The 25155-nt window shown below is 46.4% G+C and overlaps 1 protein-coding gene across 1 annotated transcript in view; it reads left to right on the top strand.

Annotated features, from left to right (window-relative positions):
• ASXL3 (ASXL transcriptional regulator 3) overlaps nt 1-25155 on the top strand; it is a 1601111-nt gene that overhangs the window by 435318 nt on the left and 1140638 nt on the right. Inside the window, exon 3 of the mRNA XM_044066640.1 lies at nt 7475-7477. Within this exon, the coding sequence (XP_043922575.1) occupies nt 7475-7477 (3 nt within the window). The remainder of the gene's footprint in view (nt 1-7474; nt 7478-25155) is intronic.

Below are 25155 nucleotides of genomic sequence, written 5' to 3'. Positions count from 1 at the left end.
GGGTTTAAGTAACTTAAATAGTGAGGGATTATGGATGTTGTATTTCATGACGTCATGGCAAGGATTTTCAGTTCTGAGAAAAAAAAATCTGATGCCATCCTTATCATAAAAAAAAAAAAAAAAAAAAATATGCAAACACAGCCCACATTTTGCATCAGGAAAGATACAAGTTGGTATTGTACATGGTAAGAGCATTATATCCAAACCTAAAAGTTTGTTACTTACACTTATGACCAAATGCATTTTAACCTGCACAGTATGCTATGCATATTATTGGCTGTTTGCATGAAAATCAAACTTCTTACTCCTATTTAAGAACAAACATGTTTCAGTAACAAAAAAAAAAACAAAAAAAAAACTTTTCAGTCCTTAGAATCACATATTAACTCCAGAACTGGCTGTGTTTTTAGTTGTCTCCCCTATCTGAAGAACTTAATACTGGACTGGGTCAACTTGAATACTAGGTCTTGCTTTCTTATTCTTATTAGAGTATTTTAATTGTGGAGCATGTCTGACTTGTTTCTTGAGTATTTCATAACTTATCTTGTTAATAGATCATTCCCCAGGCTGCATAATGTTTTAACTGCTTTCTTAGAATTCTCAGTAATGCTACTTATTTTCTGACATTGGAATTTGAACGTTTGCTTTGACTTTTTTCTGGATCATGTTTCTAGCCCTCTGGTGAGATGTATTTCAGACTTGTCACTCTGATTTTATATTTACTCTTACTTAGCTTGAAAAATACAATTATGTTGATAAATTCTTCATCTTTTATCATCATGTTCTGCTTGTGTCTGATCTCACATGAAGACTTCATCAGTTATGTTTACACATTCTGAGGCTTCAGTTATTCTTTCATTCATCCATCCACTCACCCATAACCCTCCTTTTCCCATTTTTGTACCAGACAAGGCGTCAAATCGACAGTGAACATCATCTACAGCTATTTTCCAGACCATTGAGTGACTAGTCCTGTTGCAGTTGTTCTGCACCATACCCTTGCATGTGCACTCACACCTGTAGCTAATTAGCTCTCTGACACATTTCTGGTGCTAGCAGAATATGAGACAGAAGTCTGAGAAACCTTATCTTGCAGATTAAGAGCTTGGCAATGTTGCTTGTCATGCATATAGTCACCTACTGCAGACTTGAATTTCAGTGATGCAGTGTTTTCTATCCTCTGCCACGGATGATGTTCATCATATTTATCACAGCTGCAGCAGTCTTAGTTATATCGGTTATATCCTGCCAAGGATATAACATCCAGCCAGCTTCCAAAGTTTTAGGGCACCTTCCGCATGCCCAGACTATCAGGCAGCTCAACTTGAGCTGACTAATACACAAGTGTGGGAGTAAAGCCCTTCAGAGCTTTACTGTCTGCAAAGAGTATGCTTCTCTGAGGCTTTCAGTGATCAACAGTTGGCTTATGCTTTCTTTTGCCGGGCAGATAAATTACCTTTGGGGAAAAAAACTAAAAATTTTTTTTTTTAGTATTGTTGATGTTTTATTATTTTCTTCTTCAGGACTATTATTTTAAAGCTAGAAGTGTTGTCTTTTAACAGACTGTACCAAGGCTATAACGTTCTTTTAAATGGAGCGCTTGCTTTCTTTCTCAGTTTAAAAGTGGTGTAAAGTAAATGAAAACATTTTCTTTGGTGAAATTCTGTCATTTTACTTTTGTGAGACTGTCACTGTGTTTTTATATAAAAAAAGAAACATTTGTGGATCAGTACTGTTTACTGGCAGTTGCTGCTTGTCTTACCCAGGAAAGAAACACAATTTTCAGTTTGACCATAAAACAGACTACTGGTCACATGGTCGGTCCTTCTTCCGGTAACAAAAAGAAAAAAATAAGCAAAAAGCCTTTGCCACCACAGCAGGCTAACAGTTTGCCTCAGCTGCAAGTGAGTGACTCAGTTGTGGCTATTAGTTGTACCTCAATCTATTCGTCTTTTACTTTGGATCTTTGTGGTGTAGTACCTACAGCCAGTATGGACTGGGGGGGGGGGGGTAACCACAACCTCTGTGGTGTTGGCGTCTTCTCAGTGGGCAAAGGAGAGCCACTCTTGTTAGCCCTGGGAGAGGGAACAGATGGATTCTCTTTAGTGTCATAATGCTGTGCCCATATGCGGGGAAGCTGCTGTTGCCATTATTAACACAGTTGGCCCCATTTTTCTTGTTAAAAACAGAAAACCAAGCATGTGTCTGCTCCTCAATTTTCTTTGGATAGGAGTAGTTTACTGTAGATCTTTTTTTTAAAGTAGTTTCTGGCAAAAGAAAGAAGGATTCCACTTTTCCTGAAGAGATTCAAGATTCTGAGCCTGAACAGGAAGATGCAGGAACAGATAAAGGATTTTTTCTCAGATTTCTGATTCAGACTCTGAGAAGAAAACAGGTTATGTTTCTCTCTGGGGGATTTCTCTTTCTCTGAGATTATTACTGGAATGAGCCAGTATTCTCAGTGGGAGAAAAATTCTTTTTTTTTTCCATCCCTCAGAAAATGCTGTTTGTTGCTAGAGAAAGATTTTCCAGGACCTACACCTATTCCTATTGATGTCCTTCTGTTCTTATGTTGCAGTGTTCTTACTGTGGGATTTTCTGCCTCAGGTGACTAGACGTTGGCTCCTATACAAAAGCTTAAGCCTGGTTGCTGTAGGTGCTTGGGATGTCACATGTAGGATCATAAACCAGGGACCTTAAATGTGACGTCTGTGCGCAAAGACCTCAGAACTTTTCAGCCGCAGACGACGTCACATCGTTCACTTTGCTTCTACACTCGAAGACTTCTAAAAGCTAAGTACCCCATTGAGGAAACCTTTCCATTCTTTTTGCTTGAGCTTGGTTAGCTGTATTTAGTATTAGCTGACGTCAGCTGAAAAGGGCGAATGCAATTACTGGCATCAGATATCGCATAAAGATACACACAACTGTTGCGTTTTTTGTCTTGGGAAGGAACACGATCATACTGCTTGTTCCATTTGCCAATCTTTTGTACCGAAGACCCACCGCAGTTATCTGGCCAGCATCTCAAAAAGCTTGCGCTTAGGATGGATCCCGAATCGGCCGTTCCAGGTGAACAATGGCAGAAAAAAGCCAAAGTTTCCAGGCCTACTTCTGTTTCCTCTCCACCATCGGACATCCCATCAGCTTCCAATTTAAGAGTTGAGGGATGTCTGACAGACCTGACTACTTCGACGGCTCCCACAGAGGAAGCCACTTCAGAAGTAAGGGTCTGCACGTCCACGGAGATAGCCCAGATGTCGGTACTTACCAAGGTTGAGGGAGAACCAGAATCAGTCAAATGACCTTTGGAGACACCAATTCCAGAGACTTAGGCTTCTGAGCTTAGGCCTTCTCCGAGACCGACGCCTACAAAGCGAAAACAAAAAACTAAGGATTTGACTCCTACCCCTGAAGGAGTTCAAGACTGGCAATTATTCACTAACTCTCTGATGCAGGCCTTTATGGCTCTCAGGCTCTTCTCCCTCCACTATACCTGTGCTCAGCCCTAGGCCTGCCTCTGCCATTTCTCTCCCCTTGCAGACTACCCAAGAAGGAGAGGAGGGACTCGAACTAATACTCTTCTTCTGAAGGGTCCATTTCTTGTGCATCCCTGATTGCCTCTCCTTTAGAATACTATTCCACAGATGAGGAATCCATTGAAGGAGGACTCCCCCCAAGAGGACATTACCTTTGATGAAACTATAACTAAGATGAAAGAGTACTTTAAATGGGACACTACCCAGATGACTGACACCCACAGGAGATATTTTGAACTCCTTCAAGTGGAGTCGCCCTCCCCATCAGCCATCCAACCTGTCTTACCTGCCTGTCTGGATGCTTTTACCTCTGCATCCTTAAATCCTGACTCTTATCCACCTGCTCCTAAAATACCAGACAGGTTTTATAAGGTAGCTGATGAGCAAACATTCTTAGTTAACCCCTCCCCCCCCGGCAGACCCTGCAATTATTGCTGTCTCCACAGACAAGCATTCCAGACTTATTCCCTCTGCATCACTTTTGCCTACTGATAAAGACAGAAAAAGCATGGACAGGATTGGGAAAAAAGTGTACATGTCTTCCACCCTGGCCTTCTTGCTATTAATTACCAGACACACATGGTAAAATATGCCTTGGACCTTGTCTCACAAGCAACCAATTTCCTGGCTGCCACACCTGACTGCCCTACTGAATTAGACATAACATCTAAGCTGTCTCTGGCTTCACAGGTAGCCAGACATTTCATTAGGTGCAGTTATGACGCAGCAGAGGCCTCTGCTAGGTCAGCAGCTTCTGCTTCTGCCCCCCACAGATGTTTTTGGCTTCACCTACAACCTCTTCCTGAAGACTTCAAAACTAAAATTATGGACGCCCCATTAGACCATAATCTTTTGTTTGGAAAACAATCTGCAGGAGAAAAGCAAAGAACTGCAGGACATCTAGCATTTGCTTGCATCTCCTATTCCTAACTGTTATAGGAACTGTCTTACTAAAACTTCATTTCTTAGGAGAACCCCTTCCTCCGGCACCCCCCCTCCACTGTGCACAGGAGAGGAACCAGAAGGCAAACCTATTCCAGACCTGTTATCTCTCAACCAATTCCTAGACGGCCATTTCAGGAAAGAAAACGGTTTTACTCAAGACTATCTTTGGTCCCCAAAAAAGGTTGGCCCTTGGAGACCTATACTGGATCTATCCTTCCTGAACCAATTCCTAAAAGTTCCATCATTCAAAATGCTTTCCCTTCCAACCCTTCTCCCTCTTATCCCAGCCCAGGCCTTCATGGCCACACTTGATCTGAAGTACCTGCATATCCTCAATAAAGCCCTCCAACAGAAAATGTTTGTTTTTCTGGACCCTGCTCTCATTTTCAGTTTACAGCCTTGCCCTTTGGCTTGTGTACTGCACCCAAGTTTCACAAAATACCTAGCCCCAGCCATTACTTACTGCAGGACCCAAGGTATCCAACTCTGTCCCTTCCTAAACAATGTTCTCCTTCTAGCAGAGACAGAAGCCCTTCTCAACCACCACCTCAGGTTCACCACCACCCTTCTTCAAAACTTGGGCTTCACCCTCAACATAAACAAATCCTCCTTGTTACCTCAGCAAGACAAAATCTTTCTGGGCTGCAGAATCAGGACAGATCTGATGTGATCCTTTCTTCCCCAGGAAAAGGTCCACTCCCTCTCCACTCACTTTCAAAACCTTTTACTGGAACCCCAGATTTCTGCAAGACAGTTCCTGTAACTCCTGGGGCTTATGGCAGCCACCATCCCTATTCTTCCCTTGGCAAGATTGCACATGCAGAAGTTTCAGTTGTACCTCAAGAATGTGTGGACACAACACCTACACTCGCTGGGTAAGCAAATTCCTTTTTCTGCCCTGCCTCAAGTCAGAACTAAGGTGGTGGATTCTACAAATCTGTCACAACCCGGGATTACCACTCCAAATGCCCTCCATTCATGCACACAGATGCATCAGACCTAGGGTGGGGAGCCACTTGCAAGGGTTTCAGGGTTCAGGAAACATAGAATCCTGCCCTTCAAAAGAAACATATCAGTGTCAGGGAGATGACTGCAGTTCTCCTAGCCCTGGAGGTTTTCTTTCTACCCTCCGCCCTTCTAATATTCACAGACAACACCACAGTGATGTGGTACCTCTAAAACCAAGGAGGGGCCAAAGCCTACCTCCTTTGCAGAATAACTCTATAAATTTGAGACCTCACCTCTAGGCACAACTTGTCCCTGCAGGCCTCATACATCCCCCACTCAGTACAAGAAACAGGCAGATCTTCTCAGCAGAACATATTCTTTACTGCATAAGTGTATGTTGAACAGGGAAACCTTTCTAGACATTATCCACCGGTGGGGCACTCCTCAAGTGGATCTGTTTGCCTCCCCCCAGAACAGACAGTTGCGCATTTTCTGCACCAAGGATCACTCCCCACTAGCCAGGAGAGTAGATGTCTTCAGCATTCCTTGGAAGGGACTGTTTCTTTATGCTCCCCCCTTCCCTCTAATCCAAAAGGTCCTACTGAAAATCAGGAAGGACAGACCAGAAATCTTGCTGGTGACCCCCCCCCCCGTACTGGCCAAGGCAACACAGCTTCCCCCTTCTTCACTCAGTAGCCAAGGGCAATCACCACAAGTTACCCCACAAGGTGAACTTTCTCACACAACAAAAGGAAACCCTAATCCATCCTCACCTACAGATGTTAGCACTAACACTCTGGGTGATAAAATTCTAATCCCTTTTAAACACCACTACTCAGAGGACGTGCTTACATTCCTGAGGGAGGCCAGGAAACCTGCAACTAGAAAATCATACTCATCAAAATGGGAGATATTCTCCAAATGGTGTCTACATAAGGACAGGGACCCAAGCCAAACAGACCCTTTCCTAGTCCTTGCATATGTGTTTGAACGTATAAAGGATGACCTTTCTTACTCCTCAGTGAAAGTGCACCTTTCTGCCTGCCTGCCTCTAGATCCCCGTTTACTGTCCAGGCTAGATGTTAAAATTTTCCTGAGATGGGTCTTACACATCAGACCACCTAGAAAACTCATCCCGCCACCCTGAGACCTAAACTTTGTCATGAAAAAACTAACACTTGCCTCCTTTGAGCCGGCTAGCAGTGCTACTTTACAGTTGTGTACATGGAAGACTGTACTGTTGGTGGCCATCACTTCTGCTAGGAGAGTGTTAGAGTTGCAGGCTCTCATGGCCTGCCCCCCCTACACTGTCTTCCACAAGGATAGGGTTACCTTACGCACTAACCATTCCTTCATGCCTAAAGTGGTAAACGAACTGTCGTTAAATCAATCTATTTACCCGCCTACCTTCTTCCTCTCTCCAACTAACAATAGTGAGATGATTCTCCAATCCCTGGATGTACGCAGACAACTGAGATTCTACCTAGACAAAACTAAGTCTTATCTGCAGTTTCTTCTTGTGAAGAAAAAAAGCTGCTTAAAATAACTTAGTTTTTTTCTATTGTACTGGTCACTACTCATTGTTTACATAGTATAAGTGACTCCGTTGATACTTTTTCCAGTGCTATGGCCACTGGTACTGTTTTGAGGAGGTTTGCAGGACTGTGTTATCAGAACCTTCCAGATGATATTAAAAATGAGATTTCATATTCTTCCTAGGATATTTATGAGATTTATGTTGTCCCCTCTGCTGCTGAGGTGATCAAAAAGTGTGATAAAAAGGGCGAACTGACTTAGGGAATCTGTACGATTTTTCAGTTTTCCTTTTCCAGTTTTCCAAGGGATTTTCTGTCTTCTCTTCCAATGTTGGCAAAAAAGCAGAGTAAACAGCGTCAACAAAATAGAGGTAAACAGAAGAAATGGCAAAGGAGCTTCAAAAAGAAGTCCAAAACCTCCCAAAATCAAGGACAGTCCAACAAATCTGAATGGCTGTTCAGGAGACCTTGTGAACCCCTCCTACCCTGGCTTCTTCTTTCTTCTAGAAAGTCTGAATCTGCATTTTCTGTTTAACACCAGATAGTTTCAGACAAATGGGTTCTAAAAGTCATTCACCAAGGTTACAGATGACAGTGGAGAGTAAATTCCTCCTTTCCACAGGGTCATTCCTCATTCTCTAGATCAAACTTTCTTGTTTCAACCTTTTCATCATATACTATCCCAAGGAGTGATGAAACCAGTTCCTCCTTCCCAGGTGGTGAATGTTTTTTTATTCAAGGATGTTCCTAGGTTCAAAGAAAAAAATACTTTGAGACCAGTCGTCTCATCGTCGGCTGCATGCTTTTTACCCCTGACTACCTGACGTCACGGAAGATGAGACAGCAACCGACGCAGGACCCAAGATTTTGATAATCAGACCGACTGAAGGCTACTGCAAGCGTATAACCCAAATGTGATGACTGCAACAGTGAATACACTCGAACATCTACATTTATGGTAAGTGTATAGAACTATACTTTCTGAAGATTCAGAAGAAATCCCCAGGATCATTGTGTTGATTCTGTTCTGGCCTAGGCGACCATGGTTCCCCCTTCTTTTGTAACTAGTCAGAGGCAATTGCCACATGCTTCCTCACAGACTAGATCTACTCACACAAGAGCAGGGGTGTTTGATACACACTGACATAAAGCAACTTCAGTTAACTGCCTGGATGATAGGGCATTCATTCCTTTTAGGCACCTGTTTACTGAGGATGTGCAGTAGGTTGTAATGGAGACTAGAAAGCCAGCTACTAGAAAATCATACATTAGCAAATGGAAAAGGTTTTCTAGTTGATGCCAACAACATAACCAGCACCCATTCAGGGCTAGTTGATGTTCTTCGTGTTTCACTGTTGCAGTTATCACTTGTGGGTTATCCCTCGGCCGGCCCGAATACCAGAGTAAAGTATCTCCCTGCTGTGTCGGCTGCAGGTCGCCTGAGACTGACATCAGGTCATCAGGGCTTTAAAGGGAGGCAGCCACCATTACATCAGTCTTTCTTGCCGTGGAGCCCGAAGCAGATGCAGTTTGCGAGTGCGTCGGTCGGCCTTTGCCAGAGTGAGGAAGAAAAACTAATAAAGCCAAGTGTCCCATTGGGGATCTTTTTCTTGCACTTAACCGATGTCCAAAAAAGTAAATAATTGTCTCCATTGTGGAAAACAAATACCACACTGAGACTTTGACTTGTTTAGGCTCAGACCACAACGTCCCCGTATGTCAGTTCTGTGCTTTATTTAATGCTAGCACCATGTGTAGAAAAGCTGAATTTGTAGCCAGGCACTAAACAGAAAGTAGACACCAATGTGAAATAGCGTCTGTCGGTCAGTCTGCTGTGGAAATTCCTAAAGAGAGAAAAGAAAAGGAAAGAGATAGAGCACAGAAGGTTAGGCCCACAGATGACAGAAATGGTTAGGCCCACAGATGACACAAACCTGAAGTCAGTCAGCCTACTATCCACTAGTACAGTGGAACTCAATGAGGCACATACGCAGCCCCTGACGACAGCTGTACAGCCACCACAGGCCACTGCTGAGACCCTTTTGGAGTGTGGTATGCTGCCAGATCAGCAGGCTTCTCCTTTGAAAATGGTGGTCATCAGCCCCCGGTTGGGTCCAGAAGCACTTTGCAGGCACCGGCTTCCGAGGAGGCCTTTTGGATGACCGACATCAAACAAAGACAGACGGCCTTGCCACTGGCCAAAACCGCACCCGGGCCCATTGAATCACTGCGGCCTAAAAGCAAGGCCACTCCTAGAAAAACTCCTTCCTCGATGAACTGTCACCAGCTACCTCCCACCCAACCTGCTCAGTCACAGCAGTTACTTAGGGTGGCTGAGGATTTAATCACTCTCATCAAAGGAAACCAGTCTGCTCAAGCTACCCCAACCAAAAGAAAAAGGGATCTTTCTTCAGAGGTGCTTTTGGAGCCAGAGTCAGAGGACTCAGAATTTCTGGACTCAGACACTGAATAGCAGCCCCTGACAGGCTTTGATAATTCAGGTGGTGAGGAATCCATTCCTTCTGCATCCCCACCTGAGGACCTCTCATTTCGGGAGACCTTAAGTACCCTCAGAGAGCATTTCCATTGGGAAGCGCAGGACTACCCACAATCAAAGAAGAGATTGAGAGAATTCTTGGACTTACCTCAGCACAAACCCTTAGCCATCCCTCCCATTCTGGATGTGGTGGAGGATGTCTTCCTGGAGTCTGGCCTCACCCCTGATGCCCTTTCTCCTGCACCCAGAAAGTCTGATAGATGTTATGGAGTGCCAGATACCCATAGGTATTTATTTAAGAACCCTGCAGCCAACCCAGAGGTCATCACTCAGGGACCCAAGGGGGCTAGGGCCAGTTCCTCCAAAAATCCTATACCCTCTGACAAGGAGAGCAGAGCCTTGGACAGATGGGGTAAAACGGTATAAACTTTGGCTACCCTAGCCATTAGAGCCCCCAACTACCAATTCCATATGTTTAAATATCAGCAAATCATGCTGGAATTATTAAAGCAGAAAATTTCCTCCTTACCAGAGAGTACTACTACCAGAAAACTAGGAGATCTGATACACTCCAGCTCTCAAGTGGCAAAATATTCCCTGCATTGTGGATTTGATGCTCTAGATGCCTGTAGCAGGGCTACTGTTTCTGGATCGGTCCTTAGGAGACATGCATGGCTGAGAGAACAACCTTTGCCTGACGACGTTAAATCAAAACTTCTGGACGCTCCCTTGGATAGGGAACAATTGTTCGGCCCTAAGGCAGTGGAGGTGATTAAGAAAATGGAGGATAAGGCCAAGTCAATGCAGTCAGTCAAAGATTTCCTACAGGTACAACCCCCCCAGATTCATTAAGAACTTTCCCACCAAACACTGGTCCTTTCCTGCCCAAGTCAAAACTGTGCAAAGGAAAGGACGCAGAGATAGGCCCTCCAGGCAACGGCACCAAAGCTAGCAGAGGCCTAGACAGTGTGCCTCTACCACTCCTGGACAAGGGAGTTCTAAGTTCACTCCCTACCATAAGGAATCACAATGACTCCCTCTCTGCCCCCCCAGGCTAGGAGGAAGGCTATCCCTATTCATAGACAAGTGGCAAACCATCACAGCAGATTGGTGGGTCCTAATCATCGTTTCCCAAGGGTACAGATTCTCTTTCAAAGGAAACCCAAGTTTTACAGGTTATCCAGACATACCAGGAAATTGGAGGACAGAGGCCCTCTGCCAGATTCAAAAACTCTGAGCTCAAGAGGCAGTGGAGCCAGTACCAGAGGAACAAGCGGGAAAAGGGTTTTATTCAAGGTTGTTCCTAGTACCCAGAGAAGAGGGCACCTGGCGCCCTGTCCTAGACCTATCCACATTAAATCTGTCCCTCCTAGTGCCAAAATTCAAAATGCTAACACTTCAAAAACTCTTGCCAATGCTGACACCAAATGCTTGCCTAGTGACCCTAGATCTGAAAGATGCCTACCTCCATATCCCCATAAGGGAGTCCTGCAGGAATTTCCTACGCTTCAGGGCAGACTCGGAGCACTTTCAATTCTCTGCTCTGCCCTTTGGCTTATCTACTGCTCCCAGAGTCTTCACCAAATGCATGGCTCCTGTCATTGCCTTTTGAAGACAGAAGAGCATACAGATTTAGCCCTATCTGGACAACTGCCTCATCCAGGCGGAGAACAGGGAAAAACTCCTGCAGAATCTCTCTTTTGTCCAAATCCTTCTAACCTCTCTGGGATTTACCACTGACAAGGAAAAATACCAATTCCAGCCCACAAGACGGATAACCTTCCTGGGAGCTCTCCTGGACACATCCACCCAAAGAGCCTTCCTGTCTCCAGAAAAGCAGAGCTTTCTCCCCCTCTACTTTTCTCAATTGACTCACAGGATGCACCCTACAGCAAGGAAGTTCCTGCAACCACTAGGGTACATGGCATCCTGCATCCTGTTGGTGCCCTTCGCCAGGCTACACATGAGAAAACTGCAATGGTACCTAAGAAACCTGTGGTGCCAACACTATCAGTCACTGGTGCACCAGCTATCTCTGATTCCCTGCTTAAGGAAGGAACTTCTATGGTGGGCATAGATCTACCATTTATCACCCTTCCCCAAGGCCAGACTATCGCCACAAATGGTTCAGACATGGCCTGGGGGGCTCACTTAGGAGACATGTGCACTCAGGGCACCTGGGATCACAGAGATCTACCTGTAAACATCAACTTGAAGGAAATGATGGCGATGCACAAGGCTATAACAACTTTCAAGGTCCACCTTAGACCAGAAGTGATCTTAATCAAAACGGACAACACCACAGTCATGTGGTACATCAACAAGCAGGGGGGAACTCACTCCTACCCCCTTTGTCATCTAGCCATGCTAATCTGGCAGACAGCCTCTATGATGGGACTACATCCTGATAGCCCAGTACATCCCAGGAGAGCACAACACCCTAGCAGACCACCTCAGCAGAAGTGTCCTGAACCCCACGAATAGCAGGTACACAAGGAGACCTTCCTCTACATCATGCACCTCTGGGGGATGCCATAGGTAGACCTCCTTGCTTTGATAGAAAACAGACAGTTGACCAGGTTCTGCACCAGGGAGTTCCACCCAAGACCTGGGAAGGTGGATGCTCTGTCCTTCCACTGGGGCAACCTATTTGTGTACACCTTCCCTCCCTTACCAGGGTACTTCTAAAGATCAGGAAGGAGGTGCCAAGGGCTATCCTCATTGCCCCAAACTGTACCAGGCAGCACAAGTACCCCTTGCTCCTCAGCCTGACCAAGGAGCTACCCATGAGCCTGATTCTCACAGACAAACTGCTAATCCAAGAAAAAGCGTCAGTACTGCATCCAAATCTTCAAACACTCGGCTTATCCCGCATGGCTTATACCCCAGAGGTTGAGTTCAGGACACCTTTGAGCAAACCGGTCCTGGACGTTGTTAAGGAGGCTAGGAGGCCCAGCACCCAGAAATCCTACTCCGCAAAATGGAAAAGATATACTACCTGGTGCCATAAGGGTACAAGCAGCTCCCATGCCACTCTTTGGTTCTAGATTACCTGGGAGAACTCGTGCAAAAGAGATTGTCATACTCCTCCATAAAAATTCACGTCTCAGCTATCTCTGCTTATTCCCCTACAGAACAACCTATGACGTTATGTAGTCCTATCTCGCCTACATTCTTACCCGTGGGTTCGGAGCCGAATATTGGCTCCGACTCAGCCGATTTTACTAGCTCGAAGTCTCTCATTGGCTGGGCCAAGTGGGTATCCCATGGTGCACTGCTTCACATTCCCAGATCTCATTTGCCACTTGTGTAGCCCGGACGTGGTCTCACTTGGCTGTGGCTAAGTACCTTCTTTTTTGCTATTTGTCTTAGAGAAATTTGGTTTTTAATACCCAAAAAGCTATTTTGATAGCTATTCTTGTTGCTGTTGCTGTGTTTGAGTGTGCTAGTTGTGTTTTTGCTGGTATCCCTAACTGTTCCAGCGGGCTAGGCCCATTTTAGTTAGAGGGCCTAGTCCTCCCCTCTGTTGTTAGTTAAACTTTAGTGTGATTGTGTTGGTCTTTGTGTCCCTTAACAGAACCGTTTCAGTTAGAGGTTCTTAGATTGTGTTGAGTAGAGTATTTTCCTGTGTTTCTACTTGAGTGTTGTTCCTGCCCTTTTGTGATTTGTGTCTAGGTGGTTTCGCTTAGCGTTAGTTGTAAGATCTAAGGATCAAAAAGAGCATAAGCCTTCTGGATTTAAAAAAATGTTTCAAGTGTGGATATAGAATGTCCATCACAGATGGACACTGTGTGTGTTTACTGCCTTGGAGCCATCCATTTACAGGAGTCATGTAGCTTTTGCCATGCGTTCAGTCCTAGGGTGCTCCAAGAGAGGAAAAATAAATTAATCCTAAAGGGACTTCTAAAACCATCGTTTCAGGAAGCTATAGATTCGGCTTCCAGTCTTCAGTCTAAATCCAAAGCTTCCAAGGCTAAGAAAAGGTCTCCGGCTCCATCTGCCACTTCGGAGCCTCCGGAGAAGATTACTGTATTAGATTCTGCCTCCTCGGCTCCACTGTCCTCGGGGCCGCAGGAGGTATCGGCGCTAACTGAATCGGCATCGGCTCCTATTATCCTTGAACCTATTCGGAGCCGGTCACCCAGTGTGAGACATGGTTCACCTGACAAGAGATCTCAATCCCCATCGCTCTCCTCCAAATCCTCCAGGCTTTCTGATTTGGATGCTGATAGGGTGGTGCAGAGGCTTCTGCAGTCGCCAGTACTGGCTAAATTGTTCTTGGCTCTGACCCACTCGGCTCCGGAGCCAGTTCCTATGACCATTTCGATGATTCCTCCTTCTAGCACATCCTTGACGTCGGAGCCGGTATGCTCCGCTCAGAGTGATGTTCCTGCGCCAGCTCTGATACCCCCTCCGGGTCTATCGGTGACGACCTCGGCTCCGACCATGTCAGTTCCATCCACAGGGTTCGGGACTCAGGTCTCTTCGGTCGGGCCCGAGGGGGATACTTGGGACATCTGTCGGTTCTGAGTCTCCCTCTTGGTGCATTGGCTCGTGGGACCCCAATCCCGGTCGTGGCCTCGGAGGCCAGTCGGTCCTCGGACTCGGGGGGACTGGCCTTCGAGGCCATGTGGAGCGCGCTGGCCAGATTGTCAGCTACATCACCCAGGGCGGTCATTCCGTCCCCCACCACCCCGGTGAGAGCCTCTGATACCCACCTATCCACGGACAGTAGAGCGCCAGGCCCTAAGGATATCCCCACGAGCGGTCCCCAACTTTCTGAGGGTCTCCTGGAGTCCTTGCCTGAGGAGCCTCCTAGAAAGAAATTGTGCAAGAGGAAGCACATAGACTCCCAGGATGAGTCTCTTACCTCCGATACTGACCTTGAGGAATCGGAAGGGTCCCCCAAGTCATCCTCTGATGATGTTTCTTTCTCCGATATCCTGGAGATACTGAAACAAAGAGGTGACTGGCCTTCCAAAGCTCCTTCCGAGGAGGAGTCGGTATTCCTTAAGGCTTTTGGCGCTCAACCCTCCGCCTCCTGGATGTCTCCACCCTTCGACAAACTTCTTGACCTCATTTGTCGAAGAGTGTGGGAAAACCCAGATTTTGTGGAGCCCGTGCCCAGGCGTCCCAACAAATTCCTTTCGGCCCCCCCCAGGGCAAAGAATTTCTGTCAAAAGGAGTCCCTGTAGATGCCATGGTGGTGGCGGCAGCCACCCAGAAAGAAGTAGCAGAGTCTTCTTCATCCGTCCATCCTCCTAACAAGGAGTCTACGACCATGGATCGGTATGGGAAGCATACCCTATCTTTAGCAACCTTCACTTTACGGTCGCTGAATTATCTGTCTCACTTCACTCGGCTCCAGAGAGATCTCCTCAAAGAGTTGGGAGATACTCTTATGGGTAACGTACCTGAGGCGGTGGCTCAAACGGTTAACGCCCAGGTCTCTACCCTCAACTCCATTGCTAATTCGTGCATGCGGCTCATTTCGTATGCAGCCGAGGGAGTGAGTAGGGCAGCAAGCTCAGGGGTTGCCCTTAGAAGGCAAGCCTGGCTGCGCCTGTGTCACTTTGCGGAGGCCTTCAAGTCTTCCTTCACTGATGCCCCATTTGACGGTTCCTCCTTGTTTGGGACCAAAGTAAAAGACACCCTCACCAGGTGCGAGCAAGAGGGAAAGACCCTGTCTGCCATAGGGGTCCATTTTTCCCTTCCTTCTAGGCCTTATCCCAAGGCCCAGTGGTGGTGGGGTGGTTCAAGAAATCATAGAGGTTTTTTCCTGCCGCACAAGGTGAACCCCCCTCCAGAGGCAGGGGAGGGGGGGTTATTCAGGGAGACGTCGCCCTAGAGGCAGAGGGGGCCCCTGCAGCTCGGGAGACCGTGACTCCTTCCATGGCTCTCCATACTCTCACTCCTGAGTGTGTGCCCAACTGCGCTTATCCGGAGCCAGTCGGGGGTCGAATTTTCTTATACCCGGAAGCCTGGGAGTGCATTACTCAGGACCGATGGGTATTACGGATAATTTCCGGAGGTTACCTCATTCCATTCTCTTCAGTACCCCCGCCAATCAGAAAAATCCCAGACGTTCCACCCAGTCAAAGGGATCAAACAGCCTTAGAGGTCTCACAGCTTCTAGAAAAAGGAGCCATCCAACGAGTCCCCTCAGACCAGATCGGATTAGGGACTTACTCAAGATTCTTTTTGGTGCCGAAAAGAAAAGGGGACCTGAGACCCATACTAGATCTCAGTCAACTCAACAATCAGTACACAAGTCCAAGTTCCATATGGTCACACTACAATCGATTCTCCCATTGTTGGGAGAGGAGGTATGGATGCTCCATCGACCTCAAGGATGCTTACTACCATGTAAAAATGGACAGAGCATCCAGGAGTCACCTACGCTTCCGGCTGGGAGCCAGTCACTTCCAGTTTCGAGCCCTGCCCTTTGGTCTCACCACAGCCCCCAGGGTGTTCACCAAATGTATGGCGGTGGTGACGGCTCACTTGAGACGTCAGGGATTCCAGGTGTTTCCGTACCTGGACAACTGGCTCCTTACTGCCCCCACCAGGCATCAACTAGTTCAGACCAGGGACGCTACCATCAGTTTATGTCACCAGTTGGGCATAACAATAAACTGGGAAAAATCTGCCTTATTGCCCTCACAGCGTGTCACCTTTATAGAAGCAGATTTAGACACCATTCAAATGCGAGCATTCTTACCACAAGAAAGGATCACAGTATTACAACAAATACACATGCTGATGCCCCTGAGACAAGCGAAGGCAAGACTGGTTCTCCAACTCCTAGGGTCCATGGCAGCAGCTATCATGTTGGTCCCTCTAGCGAGATTACACATGAGACTTCTCCAATGGCTCCTCTTTGTCCAATGGTCCCTCCAAAGACTCCCATTATCTCATCCCATCTTACTCACAGACAGGTGCAAGCAGGACCTCTGTTGGTGGCTGTGCACCAGCAATTTGAACGGGGGAAAGCCCTTCGTTCCACCCGTCCCTATTGCCATGGTGACCACGGACGCCTCCCAGATGGGGTGGGGGTGGGGGCGTTATCTGGGCAGGACAGTCCAAGGCACGTGGCAGGAACACGAGATACATTTGCATATAAACGTCCCGGAGATGAGAGCAGTGCTTCTTGCGTTGCAGGCACTTCAAGAAGTTCTTCCTCTCGGGACTATTGCAATACACTCAGACAACATGTCAGTAGTGTGGTATCTCAACAAGCAAGGGGGAACCCGGTCTTACCCTCTGTGCAGAGAGGCTATGCGAGTGTGACATTGGGCAATAGCTTCCCAACAGTTTCTGGTGGCAATGCACATTCTGGGGAAGTCCAATGTAATAGCGGACAGGCTAAGCAGAGCTATCCTTATGCCTTAAGAGTGGTCCCTGAATCGCCTGGTTGCAGAGCGAATCTTCAGCAGATGGGTCAGCCTTGCTGCGACCTTTTTGCCAGCCCTCTCAATGCAAAATGCAGCAACTACTTCACGCTGATCCCTCCACAGGGGGAATCACCCAGGGACGCTCTGGTCCACGATTGGCCCTTTAGTCTGCTTTATGCTTTCCCTCTGTTTCCCCTGCTGTCAAGGGTGATTCAGAAAGCGCAATCCTTGGGAAGCAGAATGATTCTGATTGCCCCACACTGGCCTTGTCAAGTCTGATTCCCCTTTCTTCAACCATACATTGTGGACACTCCTTGGATTCTGGACCCTCAACCAGATTTGCTGACACACATGTCGGGACAGTTACACCCCTCTCTGATGACCCTCCGGTTGACAGCCTGGCTACTCCACTTCCATCGTTAGTCAGACGTCATAATTTCTCACCGGAAGTGGTCCGTATATTATCGTCCTCTCATAAGCCATCCACTAGAAAGATTTATTCTAGTAAATGGAAAAGGTTCTCTATCTGGGCCCATACCAGATCCATACACAGCCCGAATAGATTCAGTTCTGGAGTTCTTGTCTACACTTTTCTATCAGGGGTCCGCATCAGCCACCATCAAAGTTCAGCTGGCGGCGATATCTAATTACCACGTAGCGAATGAACCTAGTCTCATGGCACACAGACTATGCAAAGCATTCCTTAAAGGTACTCAGTTGCTTCGTCCCCCAGTGTCCGAACCTATCATGCCCTGGGATCTCAATTTTGTTCTACAAGCCCTTACTTTACTACCATTTGAGCCTACAGCTAACTGTGAATTAGAATTCTTGACATGGAAAACAGCATTCTTAACAGCAGTCACGTCAGCGAGGCGGGTTTCGGAAATTCAAGCCCTCGCCATCAAACCCCCATATTTAATCTTCCATAAAGATAGGGTCTCTCTTAGACCAAACCCCTCGTTCCTTCCTAAAGTGGCTTCCATGTCTAACATGAATCAGTCCATTGAGTTGCCTGTTTTCTTTCCCCGCTTTTCCAACTAGGCAGAATTTAGATTTCACCAACTGGATGTGCATAGACAATTGCGCTTCTATCTACACCGGACAAAAGATATCCGAAAATCTGACCAACTCTTTGTCTCCTTTTCAGAAAACTGAATGGGTTCTCTGGTATCCAAGGTCACGCTGTCTAGATGGATAGCCAGTTGTATCTCTTTCATCTATCAGGCAGGAGGTAAAAATTTGCCTTTTCCAGTCAAGGCACATTCCACTCGGGCTGTCTCTACATCCACAGCCTATCAAGCTAGATTGTCAATGGATGATATATGTGCTGCAGCTACTTGGGCTTCTCCTCACACCTTCGTTTCTCATTACAAATTGGACGTGGTCTCCAGGGGCAGGTCTTCCTTTGGCTCCACAGTTCTCAGGAGTATTTTCCTATGAGCCACCCAGGATGTAGGTGCTAGGGATGCTGTCCCACGGGTAAGAATGTAGGCGAGATAGGACTACATAACATCAAGAAGTTATGTACTCACCATAACGTTCGATGTATGTAGTCCATCTCGCCTCACATTCTTACTTACCCTCCCACTTTCCCCCTTCCTGGAGGATTTGGAGGTTAGGTTGCCATCTATAGAGTCCCTTTGATTACTTTATTTTTTTATATGGATGTGATGTGTGTATGGAGTACAAATGATTTTTGCAGCAAACTAGATCTGGGGATGTGGAGCAGTGCACCATGGGATACCCACTTGGCCCAGCTAATGAGAGACTTCGAGCTAGTAAAATCAGCCGAGTCGGCTCCGAACCCACGGGTAAGAATGTGAGGCGAGATGGACTACATACATCGAACGTTATGGTGAGTACATAACTTCTTTGTTTTCCCACCTCCTTTTAAACAATTCCCCAGAGGGGTGTCACACATCAGACCACATAGAAGGCCACCCACTCCAGCATGAGACCTGAACTATGTACTGGAAAAATTGACTTTACCTCCATTTGAACCAGCTGCTTCAGAAGAAATGAAGCACCTCGCTTAGAAGACTGCCTTCCTACTGGCCATATCCTCAGCCAGGAGGGTTTCCGAGCTGCACGCTCTCATGGCCATTGAACCCTTCATTATCTTCCATGCAGACAGGGTGTCTCTTAGAACAAATCCCTTCTTTATGCCAAAGGTGGTATCTGACGTGACCCTTAATCAGGCTATCCAGCTGCCTACCTTCTTTCCAAACCCACAAAATAGGGGGGAAGTAGTCTCCACACATTAGATGCGCACAGACAGCTTAGATACCATCTGGATAGGACCATTGGGGCAGAGGGGAAACCTATATCCAAGCAGACCATTTCTAAATGGATATTACACTGCATCCATTTCTGCTACTCCTCCCATGGAAAATTTCCTCCCACACCTGTCAGAACCCATTCCAGTAGGGCAGCATCAACTTCCACTGCTTTCCACAGATGCATTCCTACCAAGGATATTCTAGAAGCTACCACCTGAACATCTATTCATATCTTCACAAAACACTACCAACTGCCTCTTTACTCCAAATCCCGGGCAGGCTTTGCTTCAGCAGTCCTGCAGGGCATTGTGACTTGCACTTAGAGCAATGCAAGCCTATTCCCCGACTCCTTCCCTTCTTCCTTCCACCCTACCTTTTCAGCTTTGGGAATCTTCCCACCAGTGATGACTGCAACAGTGAAACATGAAGAACATAGTATAGTTGTGTACACTTACCATAAATGTAGATGTTCGAGTGTACTCACGGTTGCAGCCCTGTTTCCCCCCTCCTTCCCTCTTTTTTTTTTTTTTTTTATTTCCATCATACCAAGTTATACTTCTGGCCTACCCCAGGTTGGCCTTCTTCAGGCCTTCTGGGCAGGGCTCCTATAGGATGGGGGCAAGAAAAACTGATGTAATCCTTTACTCTGCTATTCGGGCCGGCTGAGGGCTACCCAGCAGGGATAACCCAGAAGTGATGACTGCAACAATGAATACACTCGAACATCTACATTTATGATAAGTGTACACAACTGTGCTTTCTGTAGTTCTACAGTGTTTGCGTGAGTTACTGTCTTTTGCCCTTTCGTATTCCCCTGTCAAGGTTTATTTTTCAGCCATTACAGCTTGTCTGCCCATGGATCCTCTTTCATTGCAGTCTTATGTCAAAATGTGCATAGGAGGCTTCCAAGAAAACTGGTGACCCCCTCCTTGGCATCTTAATTTTATGTTGGAGAAACTAATTTTATACCAGATAATTTTGTTGACTTGAGTTCTTAACATTGAAAAAAGTTTTACTAATTGGTCTGATCTCTGCAGCAAGGATATGTAAGTTGCAAGCTCTTATGGGCAAGTCATTCCTTTCAAATTTTCGGTAGAGACAGTATGTTCTTCGTGTTTCACTGTTGCAGTCATCACACTTGGGTTATCCTGCTGGGGGTAGCCCTCAGTCGGCCCGAATACCAGAGGCTTAGTATTTCTGCGTTAGTTGCTGTCGCTTCAGAACTGACGTCAGGTCGTCAGGGGTATAAAAACAGGCAGCCGACGCCATTACCCCAGTCTTTCTTGCTGAGGAGCCTGAAGCAGAAGCAGTTTGCACGAGTGCCGGTCGGCTGCTACCGGAGTTTTTGTTCCAAAATTGAATCATCTTGAAGTCTTCTAAAGCTAAGTACCCCATTGGGGATCCTTTTTTCTTGCTCTAAGCGATGTCAGAAAAAGTTAACAATTGTCTCGCCTGTGGAAAGCAAATACCACTACGAGATTTCCATTCTTACTGCATCACCTGTTTAGTCCCAGACCATGACGTACCTCGCTAACAGTTTTGTGCTTTGTTCATCACCCAGAATATTTATCGTCGGGCCCTTATTGTAGCTAAATACTTACATTCTTGATCTCCGTGTCCCCAAATGGCTTTGGTAAGCCATCCAGCTACTGATCTTCTGAAAAAATGAAAGTTTAGAGACAGAGACAGACAGCACAGGTCCAAAACTGCCGCCGATGCTTCCGTTAAGCTAGTTGCCAGTTCACCGCTACTCAGTGAGGCACTTTCGCAGCCCCTGATGCCTGCTTCGATGGATTCGCAAGCTGCTACTGAGACCCGATGTTCATCGTGTTTCACTGTTGCAGTCATTACACTTGGGTTATCCTGCTGGCCGGCTACCTGCAGTCCGCCAGAATTCCAAAGTCTAGGTCCAGCGTCGGTTGCTGTCGTCTCTTACCTGACGTCAGTGCGCCAGGGGTATAAAAGATGCAACCGACGCCATTTTCTTCAGTCTTTCTTGCCGCGCGGTGCCCGAAGCAAAAGCAGTTCGCAAGTGCCGGTCGGCTGACTCCTGAGATTTTCGAAATTGAGTTTCAGAACCGAAGTCTTCAGTAAAGCTAAGTACCCCATTGGGGAAACTTTTTCTTGCTCCAGACCGATGTCAGTAAAAGTTAATAATTGTATTTCTTGTGGGAAGCAAATACCTCATAAGGACTTTCACTCTTACTGTATTCCTTGCCTAGGCCCTGACCACGACATTACTAGTTGTCAGTTTTGTGCTAGATTCAACAAATGCACTATTAAGCGTCGGTTTGATTTTGCTTTACATTACTTTGGCTGAAGGTTTAACTACATAATGCCGTCGGAACAACAGATGACTGGAATTCATAAAAAACGCAAAGACAAAGAAAAGGACAGGCATCCGAGGTCCAAAACAGACGACGAAGCCTCTTCTAGGCCAGTCGCCGGTTCTCAGTGAGGCGCTTTCGCAGCCCCTGACACCCACTACCTCAGAGCCACAGGCCTTATCCGACACCCATGTGGAGACAACTAGGCCTGTGGAAACTCAAGGTATTGGGCCTGCGAAAACTATTCCCTCAGATGGGTCCGGAGCCGCTAAGCAGGCATCGGCTTCTGAGGGTGTTTTCAGACGTTCACAGCTTACTGTAAAGTCCACTGCAGCAGCCAAGGCAAAGTAAAAAACACCATTAATGACAAGGAAACAAGTACAGCATTCTCCTGAACAGTCAACCATGCCAGAGAAACAGATGCTTAAAATGGCCGAAGACCTAATTACTTTGATCAGGCATTCCCATCCCCCTCCTGATAAAAGGCCTAGGCAAGACACTGACTATGATTCCTCTGACCAGGTTTCTATTTCCTCTGATTCCTCTTCAGATCAGGGATATTCTCTCCCTCCCTATGAGGACTCTGATGCAGAAGAATCTATACCTTCAGCCTCTCCGCCTAAGGATTTTTCTTTTGGGGAAACCCTGCACACCATGAGGGAGCATTTCCATTGGGAGAGCCAGGATTACTCAAATTCCAAGAAAAGGCTCAGAGACTTTCTTTTATTGCCTCATCACAGGCCCTTGGCTATTCCCCCTGTGCTTGATATTGTTGATGATGTTTTCTCCGAATCCAGTCTGTCTTCTGATTCTTTACCCCCTGCACCAGTCAAGCCAGACAGGTACTACAGGGTCCCTGACTCTCATAAATTTCTTTACAAAAACCCTGCTGCGGACCCAGAAACAATTTCTCAGGGTCCCAAAGGGGTTAAGGCTTCCACTGCTAAACCCCTGTCCCCTCTGATAGGGATTCCAGAGCTCTGGATAGATGGGGGAAAAAAGTTTACACTTCTACTTTAGCTGTAAGGGCTTTAAATTGCCAGTTTCACATGCTGAAATATCAGCAGTACCTCATGTCTTTGTTAAAACAGAAAATGCTTACAAACTAAGAAAGTCCTGACAGTAAGGAAATGCAGGATTTATTGCATGCAGCTGAACAAGTGGGAAAGCATACTCTGCAATGTGGTTTTGATTCATTAGAGGCTTCTTGTAGAGCCGCAGTTACAGGCTCTGTTATTCGAAGGCATGCTTGGTTGAAAGAACAAAGTTTACCTGAACATGTTAAAGTAAAATTATCGGATGCTCCACTACAGCATGATACTTTGTTTGGTGTTAAGACTGAAGAGGTGTTAAAGAAAATGGAGGATAAAGCAAAATCAATGCAGACAGTAAAGGATTTCTTACAGGTTCAACCACCTAGGTTTAGTAGAAACTGGCCCATAAAAAATCGGTCCTTTCCAGTGTCAGCCAGGCCACAAAGAGGCAGTTACAGATGCCCAAGAGGCAGATCTCAGCCCCAAGGCTCCTACAGACCTAAACAATGGGGTGCTTCAGCCCCCAAAGGAGGAGAAGACAAGTCACAACCTTATAGGAAACAGTCCCAATGATTTCCCTCTACAAATGCCGAGCACTTACCTTTTGGCAGCACCCCTAGGGGGGAAGCTAGCACTTTTCTCACAAAATTGGCACATGATCACCCAGAAAAAATGGGTACTGAATATTGTTTCTCAGGGTTACAGGTTCCACTTTCACACCCTTCCAAAATCAAAAGGTATGCCGGACCTGCCACAAAACTAATGGGCAGAGGCACAAAAACAAATTGCTGCTCTCATGGACATGGGAGCTATTCAAAGAGTACCACAGCAAGAACAAGGACAAGGATTTTACTCAAGACTTTTCCTAGTACCCAGAAAGGACAAAGCCTGGAGACCAGTACTGGACTTGTCAGTCCTAAATACTTTCCTGGATGTTCCAAAATTAAAAATGTTAACACTGCAGCAACTTCTACCCATGCTGGGCAAGAAGGCTTGGCTAGTTACTTTGGACCTCAAGGAGGCATACCTGCATGTCCCAATCAAACAATCTTGCAGAAGATACCTCAGATTCATAGCTGGCTCAATGCATTGCCAATTCTCTGCACTGCCCTTTGGCTTATCTATTGCGCCCAGGGTCTTCACAAAATGCCTGGCACCAGTAATTGCATTTTGCAGACAAAGAGGAATTCAGATATATCCCTACTTGGACGACTGCCTTATTCAAGCAGAGAGCAAGGACATTCTTCTATAGCATCTGGCGTTTGTAAAAAGATTACTAATTTGCCTAGGGTACACAGTAAACGAAAAGAAATCAAAACTAGTGCCCTCACAAGAGATAATATTCCTGGGTGCAAGCTTAAATACAACTGCCCAGATGGCTTATCTCACACCAGACAAGCAAAGGCAACTGACTCATTACTTTCAAATGATGGCAAGAAAGACCCAGCTCCCTGCAAGAAAAATTCTGCAGGCCCTGGGCTTCATGGCATCCTGCATTCTACTAATTCCATATGCAAGACTGCATATGAGGAAACCACAATGGTATCTAAAAAGTGTTTGGACTCAACATTGCCGCAGCCTGGAAACAATAATAACTTTAATTCCCTGCCTACAAGAGGAGTTTCGATGGTGGTCCCAGGCCTGTCACCACAACAAGGGACAGCCTTTCACCTTACCCACAGCCAGGCAGACCATAACAACGGATGTATCGGATTATGACTGGGGGGCACATATGGCAGGAAAATGTATTCAGGGAACGTGGCCCAAGGAACAAATGCATCTTCACATCAATCAAAAAGAGATGCTAGCTGTACAGAATGCCCTGACAGCTTTCATGGACCTACTACATCCAGGACATCTATTAATAAAGATGGACAATACCACAGTTATGTGGTACATAAACAAGCAAGGGGGCACACATTCCTACCCACTCTGCAGGCAAGCCATGACTTTGTGGAACACAGCACTGACCTATCAAGTACATCTACAGGCACAATTCCTGCCAGGAATGAAAAATACACTGGCAGATGAACTAAGCAGAAATCTCATGGATCCTCACGAATGGAAATTAAATCCACAGGTGTTCAACATGATAACAAGGAAATGGGGACGCCCAGACATAGATCTTTTTGCCTCCCCTCACAACTGCCAACTACAGAAATTCTGCACAAGAACTTATCACTCACAAGCATAGAAAGTGGATGCTCTATCATTCAGCTGGAAAACCCTGACAGTTTATGCCTTCCCTCCACTACCTCTTCTTCCCAAGGTGCTCCTAAAAGTCAGACAAGAGAGGCCAAAAATGATCCTGATTGCCCCAGACTGGCCACGCCAGCACTGGTACCCAATCCTAAAGAGCTTGTCTCAAGGCCCAGCCTGGCCTTTACCTCAAATTCCTCATCTTCTGACTCAACAATACAATCAGATTCTGCACAGTCAACTCAGAACCTTAAATCTGGCAGCATGGCAGATAATGTAGCCACTCAGACTGCACCTCTCTCTAAAGCTGTTATGGATGTCATTTTAGAAGCTAGCAGGCCCAGCACTAGGAAATCTTATGCAGAAAAATGGAAGAGATTCTGTGCTTGGAACCAGGCACAATGGCTCGAACCGCTTGTTCCAAATATACCTCAGATTTTACAATACCTAACTGTGAT

The sequence above is a fragment of the Protopterus annectens genome, chromosome 3.part1 (genome assembly GCF_019279795.1).
Source record: "Protopterus annectens isolate FY-2018-M chromosome 3.part1, PAN1.0, whole genome shotgun sequence".
Classification (NCBI taxonomy): Eukaryota; Metazoa; Chordata; order Ceratodontiformes; family Protopteridae; genus Protopterus; species Protopterus annectens.
This window is presented reverse-complemented; position numbering and strand designations above follow the sequence as displayed.